Genomic DNA, 22,950 nt, shown 5'->3' with positions numbered 1-22,950 from the left:
AGTATATAAAGCTGTTTAAAAATCTCTCATTCAACCAGCTGCAACACTAAAACCCAGCATAAATGTTAATAAATTAATGATACAATATATAAAACAATATAACAGTTAAATTTATGTAACATTTGAATGCAGAACTTCTGTTTGTAACGAAGAATGATGAGTCAGTATGTTTGCATTGAATAACTCTGAATATTCATCCACAGCTCGTTGGTCTGGGCCTGTTTTTTCATGGCTTGGTTTTTATCCTATGTACTTTTTCTTGAGTATTTCAATTATTTGCTACATTTCATGGTATTTCATTATATTGCAGTATATATTTCGTAGGCGGCTGTGGTTCAGGAGTGGGTCGTCTCCTAATCTGATGATCAGTGAGTCGATTCCCTGCTCCTCCAGTCTGCATGTCGAAGTGTTGAGCGAGATACTAAAGCCCAAATTGCTCCCGAGGGATGAGCGGATGTGTATAGTATGAATGGTAAGCTCCCAAAAGCTGATGAGCAGTTGGCAGCCAGTGCCATCATCAGTGTGTGCATGTGTGTGTGTGAATGAGATATGTAGTGAAAAAGCAGTGAAAAGTCAGAAGACTAGAAAGGCGCTTTATAAGAACAGTCCATTTACCACTGGTCTGCACAAAGCCTAGAGCCTTTGGGATAAATCGAGATGTCAACTGAGTGCTGGACTTTATCTCCGAGTGTCAGTGACAACTTCACTGATGCTCTCGTAGCTCAAATGGGAGCAAATCTCTCCTCTCATGGGGAGTGGAAGCTGTTACAGCAGCAAGTTAATGCCTCTCCTTTATAGTTAATTAGTTTAAGTGTACTCTTTGTTCCAAGATGGCTGTACATAAAAAAAAAAAGATATAGCCTCATATTCACGTTCAAGTCAGCTGAAAAAAGTTTTATTCACATTAGACAGTCATTAGATCACAAGCAACATCACCTCTCTCACACGCACACAGTCACACTCGTGCATATGGGTTAATGCAATCGATGGAAACCAGGTATCACATAGACCCCTACACATGCAGTATGTAGTTTGTACACATACAGGGTCTACACGTCTCTTCTGGAGCCACGTCAGCAGTAGTCAGAGTAGTCCTCCTCCACATAGTTGGCTGGAAATAACCCCACCTGGGAACACAGGAGCAGAGCAAGTAAGACAACACGCCTCATGCTTGTGTGTGTGTGTGTGTGTGTGTGTGTGGATGTTTGCTCATTCCTCACCCGGCCGTACACCTCTCCTTTCCACCAGCCGCTGTGACCTTTCTTGGAGAGGATCTTGATGGTGTCTCCTTCCTGCAGAGACAGCTCTGAGCGATCCCTGGCTGAGAAGTCGTACCGGGCCCTCGCTACGCCGAAACTCTTCACGCTGCCGCCTATCAGACACGGACAACAATACAACATGGCTGAAATGAATAGCTGGAAATGACCTTATTCACTTTCTTGCTGAGGGTTTGATAAGAAAATCAATACCACTCCTGTGTGTGTTGTAAAGCTACAGCCAGGAGAGGGTTATCTCAGAATAAAGAATGAAAATGAAACAGGAAGCCTGTCTCTGTCCAGAGGTAAAAGTATCCTCATAACCCCACAACTTGTAATTTTTAGGGTTTTGTCTTTTGTTTTTTTGGATGAAGCAAACCAAAATATCACAATATATTTCACGTGCTTTGCAGTAATGAAGGCTTTGACTTCTGACTTTGTGATGTCAGCCTACTCCATGTCGTTTGCTAGTGTTGCACACACTGACAGTATAAAGAATGGACAGCATATGTAGGACGTCACAGGTCGTAGGTTTCTGAAGAGACGTTTTGAATCTCAAAATCTGTGACTCTGGGTGCTTCCATATTGGCAATCGTGCCTCTTTCGCCTCCCGGTTAATCTAAGTCTTAATATAATTTGAACAGGTGAGTTAAATAAAAATTCAGACTCAGTACAGTCGTCATGACCAAAACTGTTTTTGTACCAGGCTGTAAACATGTTTATTTCTGCTGTAAAGTTAGACATTTTAATATGGGGACTTATAGAGACCGAGTTCTGTAGCCAGCCTCAAGTGGACGTTTGAGGAACTGCATTTGTTGCACACTGTTGATACTGTAGAGAAGTGTTACTTCCTTTAAATATCAGTTTCAGAAGGATTCATTTTTAAAATTATGTTAGAACCTGTTCACCCATTAGCATTAAAAGGTTAATGAATTCAAGGGTGATTCAGACGGTTGAGGAAGCATATTTTCCAAAATGTCAGATGTTAAGACGATCACTGAGAAGTGTGTGTCAGACATGTACCACGCACCTGGTGTGGTGTTTAGCACGTTGTTAGGCGAGCTGCTTTCCTCTGGTTGTTTGTAAGGCGTACGCAGCATGGTGTCCACATCCTTGAAGTACTCCTTCAAAGAGTTCTGCTGGTAAAACTGAATCAAGTCCTACAAGAAGGACAAGGAGGAGGAAGAAAAAGAGTGTGAGAAACATGCGACAGATATCAGATATGGTGTGAGAGGAGGAAATGAGGTTACTCGCAAATCCATATAATGAGACTTAATAGCAATTTCACTGTATTTCCCCTGATCAGTGTTATCAGATTTTGGCTGGATGAGGATGTGAGACTTACGATTAAACCCTTAAAAGCTTTCTTCTCATTGATGCGGTACAGGCCTTCAGCAGATGTGATCTTAATGTGTCTGATATCCATGTTGAACCTGAAGGGGCAGAAAGAGATTACAGTAAAGGAAGTTATCTGAGATTAAAACCATCAAAGGGAATTTTCAGTGTCGAATGGTGAGCTTTGCATTGTTTAGTTTGATGGCTGAACGGTGTCACTGTTCCTCTTTTCACAGACTAGATTAAAGGCTTTCATTAGACAATAGTTTTGTCGAGCATGCGCTTATCTTTTGTTAGAGAAAGTGTATTTCCCAGGAGGAACTGACACTTTATCTAAGCTTAGTTAGGATCATCATTCGACACAGGTGAGCAATCGTGACTTTGGTTATTTACACAACAGAAGACATCAGTGTCAGTTAAAACTGCGTTTTACATTTCTAGGAGCGAAAGTGAAAGACATCTGGGTTACAGATAGAGCTGCAACCAACAATTATTTTCCTTGTTTAATCGTTCTGTCCATAAAATGTCAGAAAAAAGTTCCCAGAACTCAAAGTGACATCTTTAAATTGCTCCTTTTATCTAAACTAACAGCTGAAAACGCAAATAAATCTAATTCACTGTCATTTGAGACAAAGAAAAAACTGAAATGCTGTTTGAATAATATTATAACGTGTACGACATCTAACTGTGTTTGTGTGTTTTCATTGATAAATGTGTGAAGGCTTACTTGATGCTGATTGCAAACTCTCCTCCGTCTTTCTGCCGCACGAGGAATGTGCCATCGGATCGGGGCATTAGCAGGTTTTTGGCAGCAGTTCTGTCCATGTTCCCCGCGAACCTTTAAACACAGCGAGAATCAGAACATTATTCATTTAATTTAATTTTTTATTTAAAACAAAAGTTAAATCCATGAGTGGTGAGTTAGCTACCTGATCTTATGTGTTCACTTAGCACTTTACACCGGATCTGTCACTTCAATAAAAGTTGCAGTTTCATTTTAAAGCTGCAGTAACACATTACTGTAAGTGCCCCTAATTAGCATTTCTAAGCACAATTAATAAATGGTTTATAACACACTGTAATGTAGTTGTACTCAGCTGTAAGATGATTTTAAATGTTTATTAATGTCAAGTCAAGTCAGGTGGGTAATTTAAACCATATACATAATACATAGTGACAAGAGACAGTGTTAACTTACTCTAATAACTGTTCATACTGTACATAATACATGTTAGTATATTCATCTACCTGCCCATGCTGCTTACACTGTACATATTCATTTACTATATATATCCTATAACATATTCATTTATACTGTATATCCTATAGCATATTCAAATTCATACCTGCACAATATTTATATATCCTGTTCATATGTACATACTCTGCCCTTCTAGTTAGATGCTTAACTGCATTTTGTTGTCGAAGTACTTGTTACTTTGTTCAATGACAATAAAGTTGAATCTAATCGTCTCTAAGCCAAACCATGGTGCATAAAACATAGTGCAGACAGGACTACGTTAAAGTACACACACATTACAGTACGACTATAGTAGATATATACAGCAGTGACGTAGATACTGAATAAAACTAAGCAGCAGCAGAGATAAAATGTTGAATGTGTGCATGGATATATGTGCAAAGTGCACATTGTTTCATGTTTGCAGTTATATTAACAGTCTGAATGATATTTTACATTTACATTTAGCAGTTAGAATTTCTTCTATAAAGACATTTTCTATTATTACATCTGTATTTTACCATATATACATTATATATTTGTACTCCAGCCTCCATTTATTGGCTTCCACAGGAGGAGTTGGCAAATCTGTTTACAATGAGGTTTTATTGTGTAATACATGTTTAAATGAACCTTTAATAGACATTTATTAAATATTTATATGCTGATTACAAATAAATCTAAACATAAAAGGCTCTGCGTAGGAATGTTAAGTCAACTTCTCCTGATAACAAAGTTTTGGGGGTGAAAATTGGTGCAGTGTACAGCTTGCCAATTTAATGTTACCACCAGGTTGCGCCAAAGTGTATAATTTCTACACAGTGACTTGAAGGACAATGCAGTGTTTTTATAAGCTGTTTTTATTTTAATATTGTCATGGGTGGGAACAGTGACTTTAAGATAAGGTGTTTAATGACTGAAGGTTATTTTATAAATTAAAAACATGATGTGAGGTGCTGGACACCAACTTGTCTTTGATATAATTTGTACTGAAAGCTGCTCTGGTAGTTCTCAGTATCTGGTTCTGTTTTTAGTTTCTGTGTCAGCTCTGTGCTATTTCTTCACCCCCCCTGTTGCAGAGCATTGCAATACAGGAAGGAATAAAGCTTACAGTGGTTTGGTGTGCAAGTGATTTAACCTAGTTCCTGATAATACTCACCAGTGGAAGCCAGACAGGTCGGGGGTCGGCCTCTGAGAAAAGGTGAGATCACAGAGGTTAGATACTTTTTAAAAGTCTGTGGTTATGGTGGTAACACTTAATGTTGGTTTCAGTACAGCAAATGGTAGCCAGCTTGTCCAAGCCGACAAATACGACCCGACTGAACTGAACATGTCATCTGTTTTAAGGTCGTTGGAGGGCATCTGGTGCGTCGTACTCACAGAAACGTATGGCTGAACTTTTTGGCAGGGGAACCATCCCATTTGTCCACTAGTCATGTTCCTTCCCTGAGTGACACACACAACAACAAATCACATGGCTAGACTGACACAGCAGTCATTGCAACATATAAATGAATCATCAGGGCGATGTGACTAACAAATTACTCATATGCTGTCGATACCGGACTGAACTCTGGGGATTACTGAGGAAGTCTTTGCAAAGCTTGAAGCGACTGAAATGACTAACTCTTACAAAAACAGTGTTGATATGTAGATCCACCGGGCTCTAGTTCAACAGTATGACAGATTAAAGCACAGAGCCAGGCTTTTGTATGCTTTAGACCCTTTCTACTACAAAGACTTCACAATAAAATATTCAAAAACAATAGGAGTAAGTGAAATCCAGCATATAAATATACCTACACATCTCACACCTCTTTATAAATGTGGGTCTTTGCAGCTTTATTGCATACATAATCATAATCCATCTCATGCAGTTCCCACATTTTTTTAAGCCAGATGTTACACGATGGCAGTTCAGGAGTTAAACCATCTCAGTGTGATACATTTAATAGTAGCTCCCAGGAGTATTTGTAACAAACAGATTTGTGCTCTCCCCTCAAAGCCTTCAGGAATTGAACCGATTGATTCCTCAGCTGTAAATATCTACAAACTCAGACATGTGTAAACTCCTTACTTATTTGTTCAAATGACTTAAGCTCCCCATTGTGAAACATTTCATGCATATAACTGGGTCCATATTCAGAACACTTTCTGAAGCCCACATCTATATGCGCCGGTGCAAAACCTTTCAAGTAACCGATACTACCCACTGATGATATTTGCTTTGGTAAGCTGAATGAAGTCTGGATAGATCTCCAAATTTTTAGGGTTACTCTCGTCCACTCCCTCATTTGGGAAACATCTAGAAGGTATTGAACTGAGGCTCAAAGACATTGAATACACTGAACTAAACTTATTTTTGTGAAATAAACTAATTATGTTGAATACATTTCAAATATTGATCAGTGAAGTTTCCCACAGGTACTTGAATGCATCACAAATCAACAAAAAATCTGAGCTAAACAGCTTCATCATGAGACAAATAAAGTCTGTGAAAAATCTAAAAACTATGTATGATTAGGGAAAACGATGAGAGTGTTACCATTAGCGCTGACTGGTTCGGTTTAATTCAATTGTCCCAGTAAGCTATGATGTTTGTGTACAATACCAGGTTAGGTTTGATTTATTTTCCAAATCAGAACCTTTTAAATTAATCACACAGCGTTTGGTTGAGCACGAGGGAGGAAGTTGAAGACAGCGAACAAGATACAGAGAGGAAAATGACATAAGAGACAAAAAAACGCATGTCACACCTACACAGAAGCCACAGAACAAACGAGGCTTCAGAGCTATACAAAATAACGTGTGACCCCCATCAGCTCTCTGTTCTCAACGTTACCTCCCACCACGGCAGGTCGGCATCGGCCCGGGTGAGCTCAATGATGTCACCTTTGGAGAGGTGAAGCGGTTGGCCGAAGCCCACGGGGGGCGGCGGCAAACCATAATACTCCTGACACACCTCCATCTTAGGAAATCCTGAGAGAAAGGGAGAGGAGGAGGAAGAGGAGACGTTGAGATATGAGGAAGGCAGGCAATGTAAGCACTTTAAATCCATCACACATTTCATTTCCTTATTACTCATTCATCTACATTACGGGGCTGCCTTTGAGAATAATTGGAATTGATTTCTTCACGAAAGCCCACAAGGACATAATAAGAGCAAAAGAACAATATAAATATAAACACAACCTTACACTTTAAACATTACATCTATGATACATAACAAGTAAGGCACAGACTGTTCCTTTAAACACATTTAATACAAAACAGAGACTTGTTGCTGCCACTTTTTTACATACATTGGATTATCGGGATCTTTTATACGTGCATGTTGTACGCCTCCTGCTCAGGTTTTGCATATGTTTGACACAGCTAACCACCTTACATTCACGACTAACTTCAAACCCATCACTCACCGCTGTGAGCTTTATGCTTGGGCAGGATGGTCTGGTTTAGCAACCCACAGGCGCACACACGTGTATATTTTCACGTACAGGGTGATTCTTGTGTTGCTCTCAACCTATCTGTGTACTTATGTTTCTCACAGTACTCGATCAAGAGACTTTTACATGTTGTTTGTACCGAACTTGTACGTACAGTTCTTGTGAAAAAGGCGTTTGGATACTCTTTTAAAACTCAAAGATCGGATTTCTTTGAATACTTTTAAATCCATATTGAAGACAGAATTGTGGGGATGTCATTGCTTGAACTGATTTTGTTGAATTCACAGCTTGTACCACACTTTTATGTTTTATTTTGTTTAGATTGCTACATGTTGTAGTACTGTTTAGTTGTCTTGTATCTGTTTTGATGTTCTGTTCCCTTGAAAAATAGTTTGCTTTTTTTTTACTCTCAATGTGACCTTTCATGGTTAAATAAAGGTTACATTAAATTAAAATGAACAAATAAAACATCAAACATAAAGTGAGCATGACTATTATATCATGAATTTCTTACCAATGCTGGAATGTCCGGAAGACCTCTGTGTTTTATTCTGGGGGAACAAAAACAAAAAGGACTGAAGCAATCATACCTCAATTTTGATAAAACAAAGGACGTTAAAATGTAGGTTAGGGCTTATTTATCGCCTCCACCTGAATATCAGAGATAAATGTAGAGTTACCTTCTTCATAGTACCAGCGTGATCTGTAATTCGAAGAGAACAATCAATGTAGGATGTGATAATTACATTAATTTGTGCTAATTACTTACAAGAGGAAGTATTAAAATGTACGTACACAGACCTGAGTTTCTTCCACAGGCAGGGACTCTGCCTAAACACTCTTTATGTGCAGCCATTTTACAGCGCGTGCAGCGATAGCCCTGGAAAAATATCCCCCTGCGGACGACAGATGGAGAGATTCAGCCTCAGCGGACAAGTTTCAATTAAAAGTGAGAGTTAAGAGAGAACCTGAGAGAACCAGATAGTGAGACAAAGTACCTTAACAGCATCGAGCAGGCCTTGCAGCAGGTGGTTTCTTCAAAGCAGTGCATCTGGAAGTCATGGTTGTTGGCTGTGGAGTTCTCTGGACACATATTCGACCTGCAACCCGTGAAGTACAACTGTTAGCACCCCATGCTGGGGTAACATTAGCGTTAACAGAGCTGACAGGTGACTTTGGCAAAAGTAAAAAACAAATCAGGAATAACAGGAAATAACTTTTTATTTTGCTGATTTAATGATGCTGGTGCTCGCTCACTCTCATTCACTGTCTTTGTCTCTTGACCAATGCTCTCTCTCAAGCAATCGGAAACAAACCAAAAGAAACTTCGTCGTGTCACTATTTTGCAGCGTCAATTGCAAGTCACACAGATTTAGAAGGTGGCTACGTGAAATAAGCAAACACATAGAGCAGAACACAACATGTAGAGTATCAGAGTTTACGGATCCACCTGGATAGTCTTAGTTACAGAGACATTTCTGGCTGACTGTGGAGGTTTTGACCGGTCTAACTGTCTGACCTCATACTTATATCTGGCTCTTTATCTGGGCAGGTAGGATACAGAAGGTTTCTAGAGCTTTTATTGAGCCAGCTGCACCTGAAAACAACTCTCTGAGAGTGATCCAAATCATCATAGCCCAGAAAACCAAACCAATTAGTAGTTAAAATATGCTATAAAGTTTGATGATAGTCACTATGGCCAACTTGTTTCCTGTTAGACTTCAAAATATTGGAAATATTGATTATAGCAGCTTTAAACATTAAACAAGCCTATTATTTGAACCCTGCAGGAATATGTATGATGGCTGTATCCATCATCAGGTCTTATATCAACATTATGGGTCATAAAAGTTTACTGCATGTACCTTCATAAGATCACTACACTGATGCAAACCGACTCTCCCTTCCCATGTGTGACCGTGCATTTATGTGAGAACTTACTGAGCCATCTCAAACTGTTCCAGCCATTTCTTCTTCAGTTCTCTAGTTTTGAAGAATAAATCATATCCACACCTCCCATAGCAGTCCAGCAGAAGGAACAAATAGGACCACTGTACACACAAACACACACTGTTAGCTTTATGGGTGCTTAATAGATGCAGTCTCTGGTGTAACTGGTGCTACAGAGTAGTAGGAAGACCTTCTTATTGTCCTTCTCTCCTGTGGTCTCATCTCGTATCTGGTAGTGCTGCAGTTCAATGATCTCCTTTAGTTCAAAAGTCTCTCCACTCTTCTTCTTACACACAAACATGGCTTTATCGAAGAGGAATGCGTATCTGAGGAACGTACACCGATACAACACAAGGTTAGACACAACCTTAGACTTTATTCTTTTTATACTGTAGTCACTTTAACTTGTATACCTCATTATTCTTTTTATACTGTAGTCACTTTAACTTGTATACCTCATGCCTTTGTATCTATCTATCTATCTATCTATCTATCTATCTATCTATCTATCATATTACCGCATGAAAACTTCACCAAGACATAAACAACACACACCTGTCCTGTTTAGACTTTTTCTCCGGGGTACAGATCTTCAGCTCTCCATCAATCTTGGGGCGACCAAAGAGAGCTAAAGACTGAGTCTGTAAAGCAGAGCAGAGTGAGGATGATGACCAGTGAAGACAAACTACATGAAGCAGATCTGAAAGAAACATGTGAAACCTCACCATGTTTTCTATGGACAGCTGGAAGGTGGTGATCTGTCTGATGATCTCATTGTCTCGTTTCACCTCGTTCACACACTGCGCTAAGTCCTGCAAGCACACACATAGACGAGTTAACAAATGTTTAAATGTCATAAATTGAATGTAGTGTGTGATATAAATGCTTACTCTCATGGCATCAAGACCTGTGCGGAGGTTCTCCTTATCCGCAGGGTCAGTGGTGTGCTTCACCAGCTCCTGCAGGCACAAACAGACCCATTATAGACAAGCCAGGAAAAATACACATGCATGAGCATGATGCAGCTACACACACGTGCACAAACGTACCTGTAACAGCAGGTGATATTTGAGGACCCGCTGCATAGGGACCATGAGTAAATCTCTGAGAGAAAAACGTCCACTATTTGCTCTGTTTGAACACTCCTGGAAGAGAAGAGACCGAGAGAAGGAAGTGAAGATCTGCAGTAAACCAAAGATGTGTTAAGAGGATGTTGTGTGGTAGACTTAGCCTTCCCGCCAGTTTCCCATGTGGCAAAAAGCGGCACTGAAACAAAACATTCCTCTTTGGCACAGAAAGCATTTCCCATACAGTACACCACCATTATAAGAGTCTGTGAATCTGCTGACAGGACACCTCAAACAACAGTCACGTTTTACTCTTTGTATTACACATTTTTAACTAATTATACTTGAGCCCAGTATGCACGGTGGAGCGCAGTAAAAGCATAAGTGTTGTAGGCCACACAATGAGTTACACTCAAACCAGGCTCAGTAGCCACTATGGACAGAGCTATAGGACATATAGGAAGCTAAGAAGAGAAAATGAAAGTGACCGAGCAAAAAGCTGTCAAACAAGACTAGATCTGGGACTGACTTTTAGTTGTTGGTGAGAGCTTTGCGAAATAAATGGCTGAAAGACAGACACTGAGCTGGACATCTCTTGGATTAGTAAGTAATATTAGCTGGCTGCTATGTGTTGTTGTGTTGTTGTGTTGTTGATGTTTGGCTGTTAGAAAAGTTGTTGATTCACTATAGTCACTATAATCATAAGAAATACAAGTGTACGGCTGTTGCACTCTCAAACGGGTGCGCTACATGACAGTCAAATGTTGTCTTGTAGTACTACCACCAGTCTCTCAGCTCTACAACATCAGACACCTGACGAGGTGTGGCCACAACGTCCCCATCTGATGAACAGTCGGTCGGCTTGGTTTTGGTGTTGAGCTTGCCTTTGTATTACTGTCGCCAAATTGATTGTGAACGTTAACTAGTGTGTTAACTGTTGAGGTACTTTGTTTGAGGGATTGGACAGATTTAGTTTGCACGCATAGATATTTTGTTAGAAACACTGGATTTAGTGGTGCTGTTTCTTTAGGATTTTTGTTTATAAGATAAAAGTTTGTTAGTGTAGTGTAGTTTTTCTTTTCCTTTCTGATTTTGTTCAGATTGTTCAGACTCTGGTATTTAGAGTAAACTGTTTTAGTTATACTTTGGTTTGAACAGCATCCGCTCGCCCTTACTTCACCTCTTTTTGTCGTATAAATAATCAATTCAAATTTGTGAAAATAAATAACTGTGTTTACAAGATACATCTGGTTTTATGTTACTTCCTTTCCCTATACAAGCTGAGTCATGACAGACTCTCTTAATACAAAAGGACAGTTTACACAGAGCAAACAGCAGGAGTCACTAGTGCTGTGACGAGCACATGATCCCTCACTGGCTTCCATTAGACAATGCTTATTGTATACATTTGAGCTACTCAGGGACGACATCAGTGACTCTAGTTCTACTTCAGGCTGAATCTGCACAAAGCTTAAGCTTTTAACTTTTAACTACCTGAAAGCACTTCATACCTTTATCAAAAACAGACATCTTCTGCTGATTTTGTGCATGTTATGCTACATCTGTGTCAGAGTTCAGTGTTCAGTGCAAAATCCTCACCTCCAGTTTCATTTTGATATCCTCCCTCATATTCGAAAGCTTGTCTAGGTGTTTTGTCGCCGTTTCCACCTGACTACAGTAACGCCCATACAGTAGGAGCCTGAGGAGGTAGAGATAATAAAACATATTATAATATACACATATTTGTAGTGTTACAGACATAAACAGTCGTGTGTGTGTGTGTGTGTGTGTTGCGTACCTCTCTTTGTAGTTCAGAAACACCTGGTACAGGTTCTTGGCTCCATAAGTTAGGATGGAGGTCCGGACCTCTTCCAACAAATTACGGTGGGTGTGGGCCAAATCCTACCGATGCACATACGCAGAAAAACATGTAAAGATGGCTAATGCATAAAGGTAAACCTGAACATATGACATGAAGTGTGAAGAGAATCTCTCCCGTACCTCTATGTTGATGAAGATACTCTCAATATCTTGAGGCTGGAGAAACTTTTCAAGAGGCTTCATAAAGTGCTGCAGAGTAAAGAAGGCGTGGTTGTTACTCTTTAAATCTGTCTAGAAATGTGTGTTCCAATGCCTGTTTTGAGTGAAAATGTATGCACACCTGTAATATAGATTCCAGTGTTTCAGAGTATTTCTCTTCTGTCTGTCTGATCTCCTGCAGGCAGCACTCTCGTTTGTCTACTCCGGTTTTCTGCTGCTGTTTAAACACAAACCAAGAAAAACATTAAATGAAGCATGAGAGAGAGACCAGACCAGAAGATTTATTCTGAGGTGTTTTTTCAGTTTTCACATATCTTAGCTATAAAAGCACACCATTTGTAGAACAATCTCTGTCTTTAGTCTCTTTCACCTCAGCAACTCTTCAGTACTTTTGGAAGATGGATGGATTTGCTCCATTTATCTCACACAGACCACAATAGAAACAGTAGAACAAGTGCTGCATAAATATTTGAAAAAACAGAGAAAAATGCAGAGGATTCAATACTACAGCAATTTAAATCCAGTGGCATTTCCTGATTTCTTTCCCCCCCTGAGGGCTTGTTAATTTCTGACCTTGACTCTCCTGAGGCCTCATTTACACAAACTCTGGTGCCTTTCTGAATCATGTAGCTAGGTGACATTTACACATAATACCTGTCCTATATTTCTATCTCAAGTTATTTATTTATATTTAGTTTGTGTAAGTCATATCTGCAAATGGAGACACATCTCTGCACCGTTCTCTGTGGTTTGGATCTGTGGTTGCTGGTGGTTTCTGTGGTCCATAACAACCACAAAATAAATCGAAGGGATTGTATATACTGAAATATATTTTATGGATTCTTCTTTAAGAGTGTCCTCTAATCTTTGTTTGCTTTGCTGAATTTTATAATTTTTTTAATTTGCTATCTAAAAATGCTTTGAAATACAACAAAAGTCACACTTTGTTGAACCAGTTAAACCAGTAGACATATGTCTGAAGTAAATATTGCTTCATTTCAAGAAGCCCAAACTGTTGGGAACCACTGGTCTAGATGGTCAGAGACTGGACCCTGGATTTTGTGCATTTCTGAACTGCTTTATTATCACGGTCAAAGACAGATCTGCAAATCTTTCAGGCTGCCAAAAGACTCAACAAACTTTCCTTTTTGTTTGAGGTGTTATGTTGTGTGGGCTCCACTCACAGCTTCAGGTTGTTCATCCGTCCTCATCAAGTCTTCATAGATCTCATCTCCTTCGTTCTCCTCGTCCTCCACAAAGTCATATAAGTCATCGTCCTCATCCACTGTGTCACTGTACACATGATACATACAACATTATTACCATCATAATTTTAGTTTTGTCTGCTCTATAGGGAGCATCACTGTGTCACTCCAGGTGGTCAGAGTTGATGTCTTGCTGCAGCAGAATGACACTTTAATCACTGTAAATATTCTGTCCTGTTTTAACATTTACATTTAGTCATTTAGCTGACGCTTTTATCCAAAGCGACTTACAAAAAAAGGGAAACAATCAAGGTATAGTGTGATAAGGGCATGTTAGTGCAGCAATGAGTACTGTGACAACACTAGAGGGGATAGATTTAGCATGTCCAGTTGTTGGTAGTGCTCAAAGAGGAGGTACTCTCTGAAGAGCTGGGTCTTCGGGAGTTTTTTAAAGGTAGAGAGGGACGCCCTGATCTGGTAGGAGACTACTTTGCAGGTGAGCATTAGCAATTTGAATTTAATGTGGGCTGATATGGGTAGCCAGTGGAGCTCGATGAGCACAGGGTAACGTGCTCTTTTAGGTTAATTTTTGAATTATTAAAAAAAAACGAAAAACATAGATTAATAATTAGTGAGGACATGATATGGCCATGGTTGAATCCCAACTCGCTTTGGATTATTTTTCTTTTAGCATGGCAAACCTGGGAAATGCTGTGATAAATTTAGTTACCAAAATCATGTTCAAATGGAAGAATATAGGGGGGAGATGTGTATTTGATCGCGTTTTAAGATTCAAAACAATAAACTCCTTACAAAAAATGTAACATTATTAAGAAAAATGCTTACTCTATCTGGTCAGACAGGCCGCTGTAGATCTCATCATCAGGAGTGCATCCTTCCAAAGGAAAAGGCCTGGAGGAAAGTGTGTTTGTATGAGATTGTGGTAAAGAAAGAAAGAAAACATGAATATTGTTATCAGGTAATGAATGTTTTTACAGACAAATCCCAGTTGTAGGTGAAAGTAGGCAAGCTGCCATTACTGTGGTGACACTTCATTTACCATTTACCTTTGATCTATTAATTGATTCAGGGAAGTTTCCCTGAGAGGAAGCTTCTTTTTTGCAGGAACGCCCTGATCACATTTCACAGTTACACACATCTCACACCAGCACTACATGTGCTTAAAGTAACTAGACTGTTACCAGCTGCGACACTGATACATCAACAATTAAAATCCAATAATATAAACTATATTATTATAAATCGGCCATTCTACATAATGATATTATATTTTAAGTGCTAGTACTTTTACTTAAGTAAATGTTTGTGTGCAGGACTTTAATTCTTTTTTCACCACTTTGTAAAATTCTGTTGTAATAAGTTACAAGTTGACAAATACTGCAGATTAATGAACACTTAAAATGTCCTCACATCCATGTACAGCTACATTATAGTTTACTAAACGGTTACACACCAGGCTGGCTTAACAGGGGGGTATAAAGTGTTACATAAAAAACTGTATTAACACTTTAATTATGTAACAGAGGAAGGAAATTACTTACTGAAGCCCTCGTTGTGTAGCAACAGATGAATGAGAGAGGATGGACAAAGTGTCTATGACCTGTTACGCACACAGAGACAGACACAAGTAGGTTTATGGTTAGTATACTTGCAGAGACACACTCAGACTACACTGAATAATTCTCATCTGATCTGGTTTCTCTTTCACATTCGGGCTCTTGACTGAGAACTGCAGTATCACGATGAGTGATCTCTGATAACTAATTTCATGTCAGCAACAAACACAGTCGTTCACATGAAACTGATTGTTCTTTCTGATTAGGCAACAACATGTGACAGATCTTATATTAATAGAAGATGACCAATAATGAATGTTTACATTTGAATGCGACATTATATTGCTCGCTCCAAAATCACCTTTGACTTCTGCTCTAGGTGAAATTTTCTCTTTAAGTTGCAGCGAGAAACAAAACAAAAGCTGGTCCCGAACAAAGGCTCCTTTCTTTCAGAGAGACAGATTAAGATGTGAGCCTGTCATGACACTTGTGTCGATATAAAATATACTGTCTGAATAAAGAGTATATTTCAGCAGTCAGTACTGCTGAGCTCTATTGTCTGATTTCTACTTTCATTCAAGACAGAGAAAAGAGGAAAGACGTAAGAAGAACTGAAAGTCTGTAGGAGAAATTTAGAGAAAACACTTTGAATGGACTGATTGACAGCTCTGCTGCCATCTGATAACCAGAGTACAGTACTTTTCAAGAGTTTAAAGAATAAGTTTGACTTTGCTGAGAATTAGATGAGAAGATTGACTGCACTCTCATGTTTCTCCATAAATTAAAACAAAGCTACAGCTTAGCTTAGCATGAAGGCTGGAATCAGCTTGCCTCGCTCTGTACAAAATCCAGTTACCAGCACATCTAAAGCTCACTAATTAAAGCAACACTGTGTTACTTTTCCACCATTAAATAACAGATTTAAAATCATGTTGATGCTACATGAATCCTGTCTCTGGCATTCGTACAGTCTGTTTCTGCATTATGTGACTTTGTGGTCCGGGTACGTATCACCCACGAAAAACACGTAGCACTTTACAGCTAGAAAGATATTCACTGATTTAATGGGGGAAATGTTTAAATGAGAAATGAAAAAAATGAGAAGTTGTTTTTGTTCAAATCAAACAACCGAGACATGACGGGTATATCTGTGAGCTTTACAGGTACTTTTTATTTATTTATTTTTTTAATGGAGCCAGGCTAGCTGTTACCCCTAAGAGTTGTCTCAATCTTTTTACACTGCTACAAAGTGAAAAAGCTTGTATCTAAAAAATGTGAAACTATTGTATTAATGGTGGTAAACATTATAATGCAGATGTTGTAGTTAGGTTTTGAGATTTAGTTTTAAATTAGAGCAGAAAGACACCACTGCCAGTATAGTAAGCTAAACCTTTAAGTATCAGTAGCCTTGTACTGTCAGTATTAAATTATTATTAAATGAATTATAATATAATAATTTTGAACTTACTGTGTTTCCATTTTATTTTATATTCCACTACATTTATTTCACAGCTATAGTTAGTGTTTCCTCATTTCTGATTTTACATTATAAATCATATCATAGGTTTATAAAATACAATACATTGTTAGAGAGCAAACTAGTGATTTCCAACATTTTTGCTCTGTGATCCTTTACAACAAAGGTCTAGTTGGGTCCCATTGTGATGTCTGAGCGGTTTTCAGTTCCACCAAAGAGAGATTTCCCCTCTTAACTTTTCAGAGGTTTAATTTAAATAACTATTTGAGGCCCAGAGAGGTGAAACTATCCAGTATTTCACAACAAAAGCAAAGAACAGAGAAAAGTCCAAGAAACTGAAAGCAAACGCCAACACTATAAATCATACTTTTTTACAACACATCTGTGTTTTTACTGTATTTTATAGTACTGGGTGACTGACTGGAAGCAGTAAAGTGAAATGAGAAGCTCAGTGACCGTAACACACTGTAAATTAAGCAAAAAAGAGTGATACTGTAGATCCCTCAGTGAGTTTGAGGTCCACCTCCTGCTGACTCATTTCATTCTCAAAGTCACTGGTTCCTCTTACTTTGTACATAAAACTCAAACATGAGAACATTTCGAATCTCTTATTGGGCACACTGAAGTGCCGCATACTGCCTTGAAAGCGAAAGAGAACTGTGAGATACTGAATTCCTTCGTTCATTCAGCCGCTTCAATTAGAAAATCACCAAACTACTTCCTGTTGGGGCTATGTGGGTGTCTGCAAGCTGCAATCAGGCAGTTCACACTTCTGACTTCTACCATAACGACTGGAGTATAGGTGCACAATGTGTGTTTTTCATGAAGGATTAGATAGATGGACAGATAGATAAGTAGATTGATGTGGTGGGGGCGATACCTTTGCGAAGTCTCGAACATCAAACAGGTCGAAGGCTTCAAACAGTTCACTCTTTTTGAGATGAAACCTCTCTTGACAAACTCCCAGAAACTTGCGGATATTCTTCAGACACAGGAACTAAAAAACAAACAGAAACACAAACATTTATTTACTTAATAATCACCAGAAAGATCGAGTGCACTTTTGATAAACTAATAACAGTTTAAACCTAGATTACAGCCATGCTAGCAGTTATGTGAGCTAAATGATCATGTTAATTATGTTTACCAGGTTCATCCTTCATTCTAACAGTGCTAATTAATGTGAAGATGTCATTAATTTTGCAGGCATTGGGTCATAATCCAAAGTATTAAATACATTTATTTTATTTTATTTTGTTCTGATGATGTTGCTCGACGAAAAGTCAGGAGATCACAAAAGTGATACAACTCATCCTGAGGACGACATGAGTGTGTGTACCGAATGGAAATCCATCCAACAATTTGTCGAGACATTTCTATAAACAACAAAGATGTTAACCTTGTGATGGTGTGAGGTCTGTAGGATTCATTAAGTTGATGTTGAGTTATTTACACAGGAAAAGTCAGGCGATCGCCAAAGTCAGTACTCAAGACTCTTAATACTGTGAGTACATTTGGGCAACAACTCTTCCACACCATTACCTGACTAATACCTGAGAGAATTACAAGTACAGGACTTGCACTTGTACTACAATTTTCGAATTTGTGGTATTGCTACTTTTACGTAAGTTAAAGATCTGAATAATTCTTCCATCACTGTAAGACCATGTAGATATTTACTGCTGTAGCAGGATTCACATGAACGTCTGTACAAAATACCATGATGATCCATCTGAAGATATTTCAGCCTGGACCGAGTGGTGGTCACAAAGTGGTGAAGAAACCAACCAACTAACTGACCAACCAACCGACACTGGTTTGCCTAGAACCGCAAGAAATGCTTTTTTTTTGTTGGTTGTTGTTGTTGCTAGCGGCTCTTGACAAATACATTACCCAACACACAAGAAACACACAAACAGGCTCATATAAAGCAATGATACAACCGGTGTTACACAACATATAAAACAAATATATTATATATATTATATATATTCATTCATATACACATATATATATAAAGACAGTCTATGAATTATAATACATCAGTAATAGTACTAATAATAATATAATAAGCAGAGGAAAAGAGGTAGGAATATATAAGGGCACGTATGATTGCATTTGCACTGGTTAAGAGAAATTAACAATTGAGTTGCTGCGTGTACAGGTTTGACCTGTTTTCATTTTCTTCTCTTTTTCCCTCATTGTATATTTCTTTTCCTTTCCTTTCTTTCATCTTATTTTTATTTATTGTTTTTTGTTGGCTTTTACATGTTCGACTATTTAACTCTCTAACATGTAGTGACAAAGCTGCACATTACACAAAGACAGTTGCACTTGCAAAACTATATCAAAGCGTATGTGAATGCTGCTCAGTCACACGGACCACATGAAGGTGAAACAATTGTTAACAACATATAACTCTAATACTACAAGAAGCCGTGTGAAGGGCAGGATTTTAGAGCTTAAAAAATAACTGCACAGCGAACCGCAGAGAGCGCAGCATCAGTGTGACTGACATGGTGGTCAGACATATGCCGTTTACATAACTTCCTGAACCAGCTGCTCACTCTGTCTTGCTGTTTCTGTGTCTGCTCAGCAGTGGCAAATGCGGAACTCTAATTTCAGAAAAGGGGAAACGTTGAGTTTTAACTGATACTGCTGCATCGCTCAGGCCTACACGCATGCACACACGCACGCACGCACACACATCCCTGCAGCAGTAAGCCTTCTTACAAAAGCACAAGGGTTGGTCCTTTACTGGTGTAATGTCATCAGGTCTTTGTGAGTGTGTGTGTAAGTGCATGTGTGCACACGTCAGAGTGGACTCCTATCTTCTGTTAATTACCGGATATTTCTTAACCACTCTTGACCTCATAGGATTTCCCACAGTTTCACATGCACGTGTTTAACCCATGCAGGCACAATCACACGTTTAAGAAATCACGGTGAATCCTATGAAGGTGTGAAGCATAGACTTCCCTTGATACGTTTGGCTTTCCCTTGACGGACCAGTCACATGACAGCCTGACTCTTTCTTGTCTTTATTTCAGATTTTGCACAAACCATCACGTCTAATTCGATGTAGTTTGGTGAAATAAGGGCATGCAACAAAGTATTTTTCTGCAGTGTGGATCTGGATTCAGGTGAATCCAGCAAAGTTTTCTTGAAAGAATAGTTTGACGCTTGTTGACTTTCTTACTGAGAGTTCTCTTCATATGTTGTATGGTAAATATGCTGGGGCTCAGCTCAAAGACTTGAAACAGGGGAAAAGAGCTAGCTTGGCTCTGTCCAACAGCAACAAAATCAGCCTACCAGTGTCTCTAAAACTCAACAACTAACATGTTTTATCTCCAGTAGACTGAATATAATGGCAACTATTTATCAAATATAACATGTTAGTTAGTGAGTTTTAGAGGTGATGGTAGGCAGATTTTTCCCAAAACATGCTGACTTGTACAGAAATCATTTGACAATATCTCACCGCACAAGCAGATTTTTAGGGTCCAATAATACTTTTAGGTCGTGTATGGGCCCCTCTGAGTGCTTTCTAGTTGTTTCACTTTGACTGTTTGTCTTCATCATCGTACTCTCCACTCTCAACACATGCTTCCCCAATGTGGACAGATACAGATCACAGTATTTTCCTATCAGACAACCTCAGAGCCTCAGTGCTGCCTCCTGATCGCTATGGAAATGACCTACGCAAATAGAGCAGGAAAAAGGGTCCGTGTGTGTGTGTTACCTGGGACATCTGTGGGCGCAGGTTGATCTCTCTCAGGTTGACAGCCTGAGGCAGCAGGTTGTTGAGCAACTGGCAGAGCAGGACACCGTCTCTCAGAGCCTGAGCCAGGTCGCACACCTGGAACATCATACACACACACACACACACACACACACACACACACACACACACACATAGTTAGGCCTGAGGAACTAAGACAAATTGTGTGTACATTCATGCAGGTGTGTGAGTTTGTGTAACCGCTTATTTACCTGTGCGCCCTCCCATGTGACTCGGTGGTTATCAGGAAGAACGCGACATTCAATCAACCACAAGGCACACTGCCGCCACAACTCCATCTTTGTTTTCTGAACAAAAGATTGATAAATGACAGATAGGCAGATGTGAGGCAAGATTCTGTAACACCACATACATTCTCACAGGCACAATATTTAACAACCAGTTGTCACTATTTCTCTTTACAACACCTTGTAGCTGTAAATTAGTGAGTCAGATCTTAGTTAATGCTCGCCTGACAATCAGAGATGAGTAAGCTTCTACACAAGAAGGCAGAAACCAAGTTATTTGGAATTCACACTGAATAAAAATGAAATGTACTCACACTTCTGCCCTTGCATGACATTAATAAAGTAGTGCTGAATCTCACTTTGTCGCTGTTGAACTTCTCCTCTTTCTCTTAGCAAACTAGAATCTGAATGTGAAAACTACTTCAGGTTACTCAAACAGTCTGGGACCACATCAGTTGGCCTACAACGAACGCTGAGCAGTCGCTCTCACGTTGTCTTTTCACTGGGGTTTTTTAAGAAGTGGTCATCTTGAAACGCAGTAGTCTAACAGAAAAAGCCACTGCTTCACCAGAAAAGTTCATCATTTTCTAACCGCATATTAATGTAGGACGTATATATTGTTACTCTCACCTTCAGTTACTCCTGACAGTTCTGTGTCTTCTTTCTCGATGTTCAACTCCCTGTCTTCCTTTCATTATCTCATTGTCAGACTTCAGTGCTCTTGTTCTGCCTTTCTTCCGTGGTGGGTGTTCTGCAGAGCTGCACTGTGTTGAAGGCTTTTAACTTCATCCCGCAACTTCCTTTTTCCTCTGACGCACCCTCTCTCACAGTCGCATTCACACTCACAGATGCATACACACAAAGCTGTTGCTGCTGTTGCTGCTCTTGCTGCTGCTGCTGCTATGAGTAGAACAAGTTGATAAAACCAGAGTGCGGTATTTATGTGAAATGGGGTGCATTATAGGTGCACAAGAGACCAGAGTGAGTGTTTATGTGTGTACATTACTGAGCAAGTTTAAGAAAACATAAATGTGTTGCAAAGTCAACCACAGCTATTTCTATCTATTGTGGTAAAATGACCTTATTTGAGGGAGGTAGTCTATGCATACTGTGTGTTATCTAAGTTTATCACGGGTTAAATGCAACATTTAGAAGCATCAAAGAGTTGAAAGTACCTTCACAATGTTTTATCCACTTTTACTTGTTAAAATACTGCATGAATCACACATTTGAAAGAAAAAAAAAAAAGATTAAGCCTGTTACAGTTATCTTAAGGGAAAATACTAAAGTAAAGTCATATATTTATATAGTACTGTACATTTAGTTTGTGAAGTCTGTCCTAAAGCTGCACAGCAGAGAGGCAAACTGCTGTTCTAATGTCATTTAAATAAAGAAATCCTAAGGCTGCGTGATGAATAATGGAGCAGCTGCTCGGACACTGACGGCACCCAGCGGTGATTTTACTGGGATGCGGGGCACATATTTGAATTCACAGCTTGTGTAATCCGTACAATCAAAACTCATTCACGTAACACATCTCACACACAAAGTCAGTTATTTAGTCTCAGCAGAAAGTGTTAACTAGTGATAGCAACAATTCAAGCATCAGGTACTGATGAGGAAGTACATTAGGCTACAGAACAAGTCAGTCTCCATTAGCCCAAGTCCAGCTTCACAGCAGAAATAAACACGTTTACAGCCTGGTACAAAAACAGTTTTGGACTCTATATCTAATTTCCCCGTTCATGACAACTGTACTGAGTGTGATTTTTTATATAACTCATATGTCCAAATTATATTAAGGCTTAAAGTTATGCAGAATCTTGGGTCCACGGATGATCTACGCATTTGGGAATTTTCAGATTACTCAGGTCACTCGGGTGGAAGAGGCAGGACTACCAACATGGCAGCGGCCACCACACTCTGAGCTTCACAACGGCTCTTCAGACGGTGTGACACATACACTGTCCATTATTTTTACTGTCAGTGGCTACGACATAAAAACTTTATTATGAGTACTTTTACTCTTGATACTGTGAGTACATTTGGACAATAACTCTTCCACACTATTACTTGAGTAATACCTGAGAGAATTACAAGTACAGGACTTGCACTTGTACTACAATATCGAATTTGTGGTATTGCTACTAAGTAAAATATCTGAATTCTTCCAGCACTCTAAGTCCACACAGATATTTACTGCTGCAAATCACCTAAATAACGCAATGGCAATTCTGTGTTAAGGAGGACTTTTCCCTTCTCCCTTGTTGGATTGATTTGTTTGAGTGCCTCTTGTACTCTCCCCTGAAAGAAAGTCAGTGTCAGTTT

General features: G+C 39.2%; 1 protein-coding gene across 6 annotated transcripts; it reads right to left on the bottom strand.

The window, feature by feature from the left end:
* Positions 1-867: 867 nt before the first annotated feature.
* vav1 (vav guanine nucleotide exchange factor 1) lies at positions 868-21,423 on the bottom strand. Of its 6 annotated transcripts, none has more exons than XM_019253713.2 (30): positions 21,253-21,423; positions 20,937-21,026; positions 20,587-20,682; positions 20,336-20,452; positions 17,474-17,590; positions 15,102-15,160; positions 14,386-14,451; positions 13,519-13,627; positions 12,456-12,548; positions 12,296-12,364; positions 12,093-12,196; positions 11,894-11,993; positions 10,277-10,372; positions 10,118-10,186; positions 9,953-10,039; positions 9,783-9,868; positions 9,418-9,553; positions 9,219-9,328; positions 8,276-8,377; positions 8,073-8,173; positions 7,958-7,980; positions 7,792-7,828; positions 6,674-6,810; positions 5,212-5,277; positions 4,991-5,022; positions 3,319-3,429; positions 2,602-2,689; positions 2,287-2,416; positions 1,221-1,372; positions 868-1,127 (listed from the first exon to the last, which is right to left on the bottom strand). In XM_019253713.2, exons 2-30 carry the CDS (start codon positions 20,955-20,957, stop codon positions 1,074-1,076), a joined length of 2,568 nt encoding a protein of 855 aa, XP_019109258.1. In that variant the 5' UTR covers positions 20,958-21,026; positions 21,253-21,423; the 3' UTR covers positions 868-1,073. The 6 variants fall into 6 exon arrangements, with proteins under 6 accessions (XP_019109258.1, XP_019109261.1, XP_019109262.1 ...); XM_019253716.2 differs by having other exon boundaries at positions 6,794-6,810; positions 12,456-12,551; positions 21,253-21,421; XM_019253717.2 differs by having other exon boundaries at positions 6,794-6,810; positions 8,079-8,173; positions 12,456-12,551; positions 21,253-21,421.
* Between the last annotated feature and the right edge of the window lie 1,527 nt (positions 21,424-22,950).

Source organism: Larimichthys crocea, chromosome X (genome assembly GCF_000972845.2).
Source record: "Larimichthys crocea isolate SSNF chromosome X, L_crocea_2.0, whole genome shotgun sequence".
In the NCBI taxonomy this organism is placed as follows: domain Eukaryota; kingdom Metazoa; phylum Chordata; class Actinopteri; family Sciaenidae; genus Larimichthys; species Larimichthys crocea.
Note: the sequence above shows the minus strand (reverse complement) of the source record. Positions and strands in the feature narration are given on the sequence as shown.

Coding starts and splice junctions, on each gene's coding strand:
- vav1 (XM_027283465.1), bottom strand. CDS start 20,957: ATGTCATGCAAGGGCAGAAGT. Junction 14,452..15,101: donor GCTACACAACGAGGGCTTCA/GTAAGTAATTTC, acceptor ACTTTCCTCCAG/GCCTTTTCCTTTGGAAGGAT. Junction 9,869..9,952: donor AGCTGTCCATAGAAAACATG/GTGAGGTTTCAC, acceptor TCTGCTTTACAG/ACTCAGTCTTTAGCTCTCTT.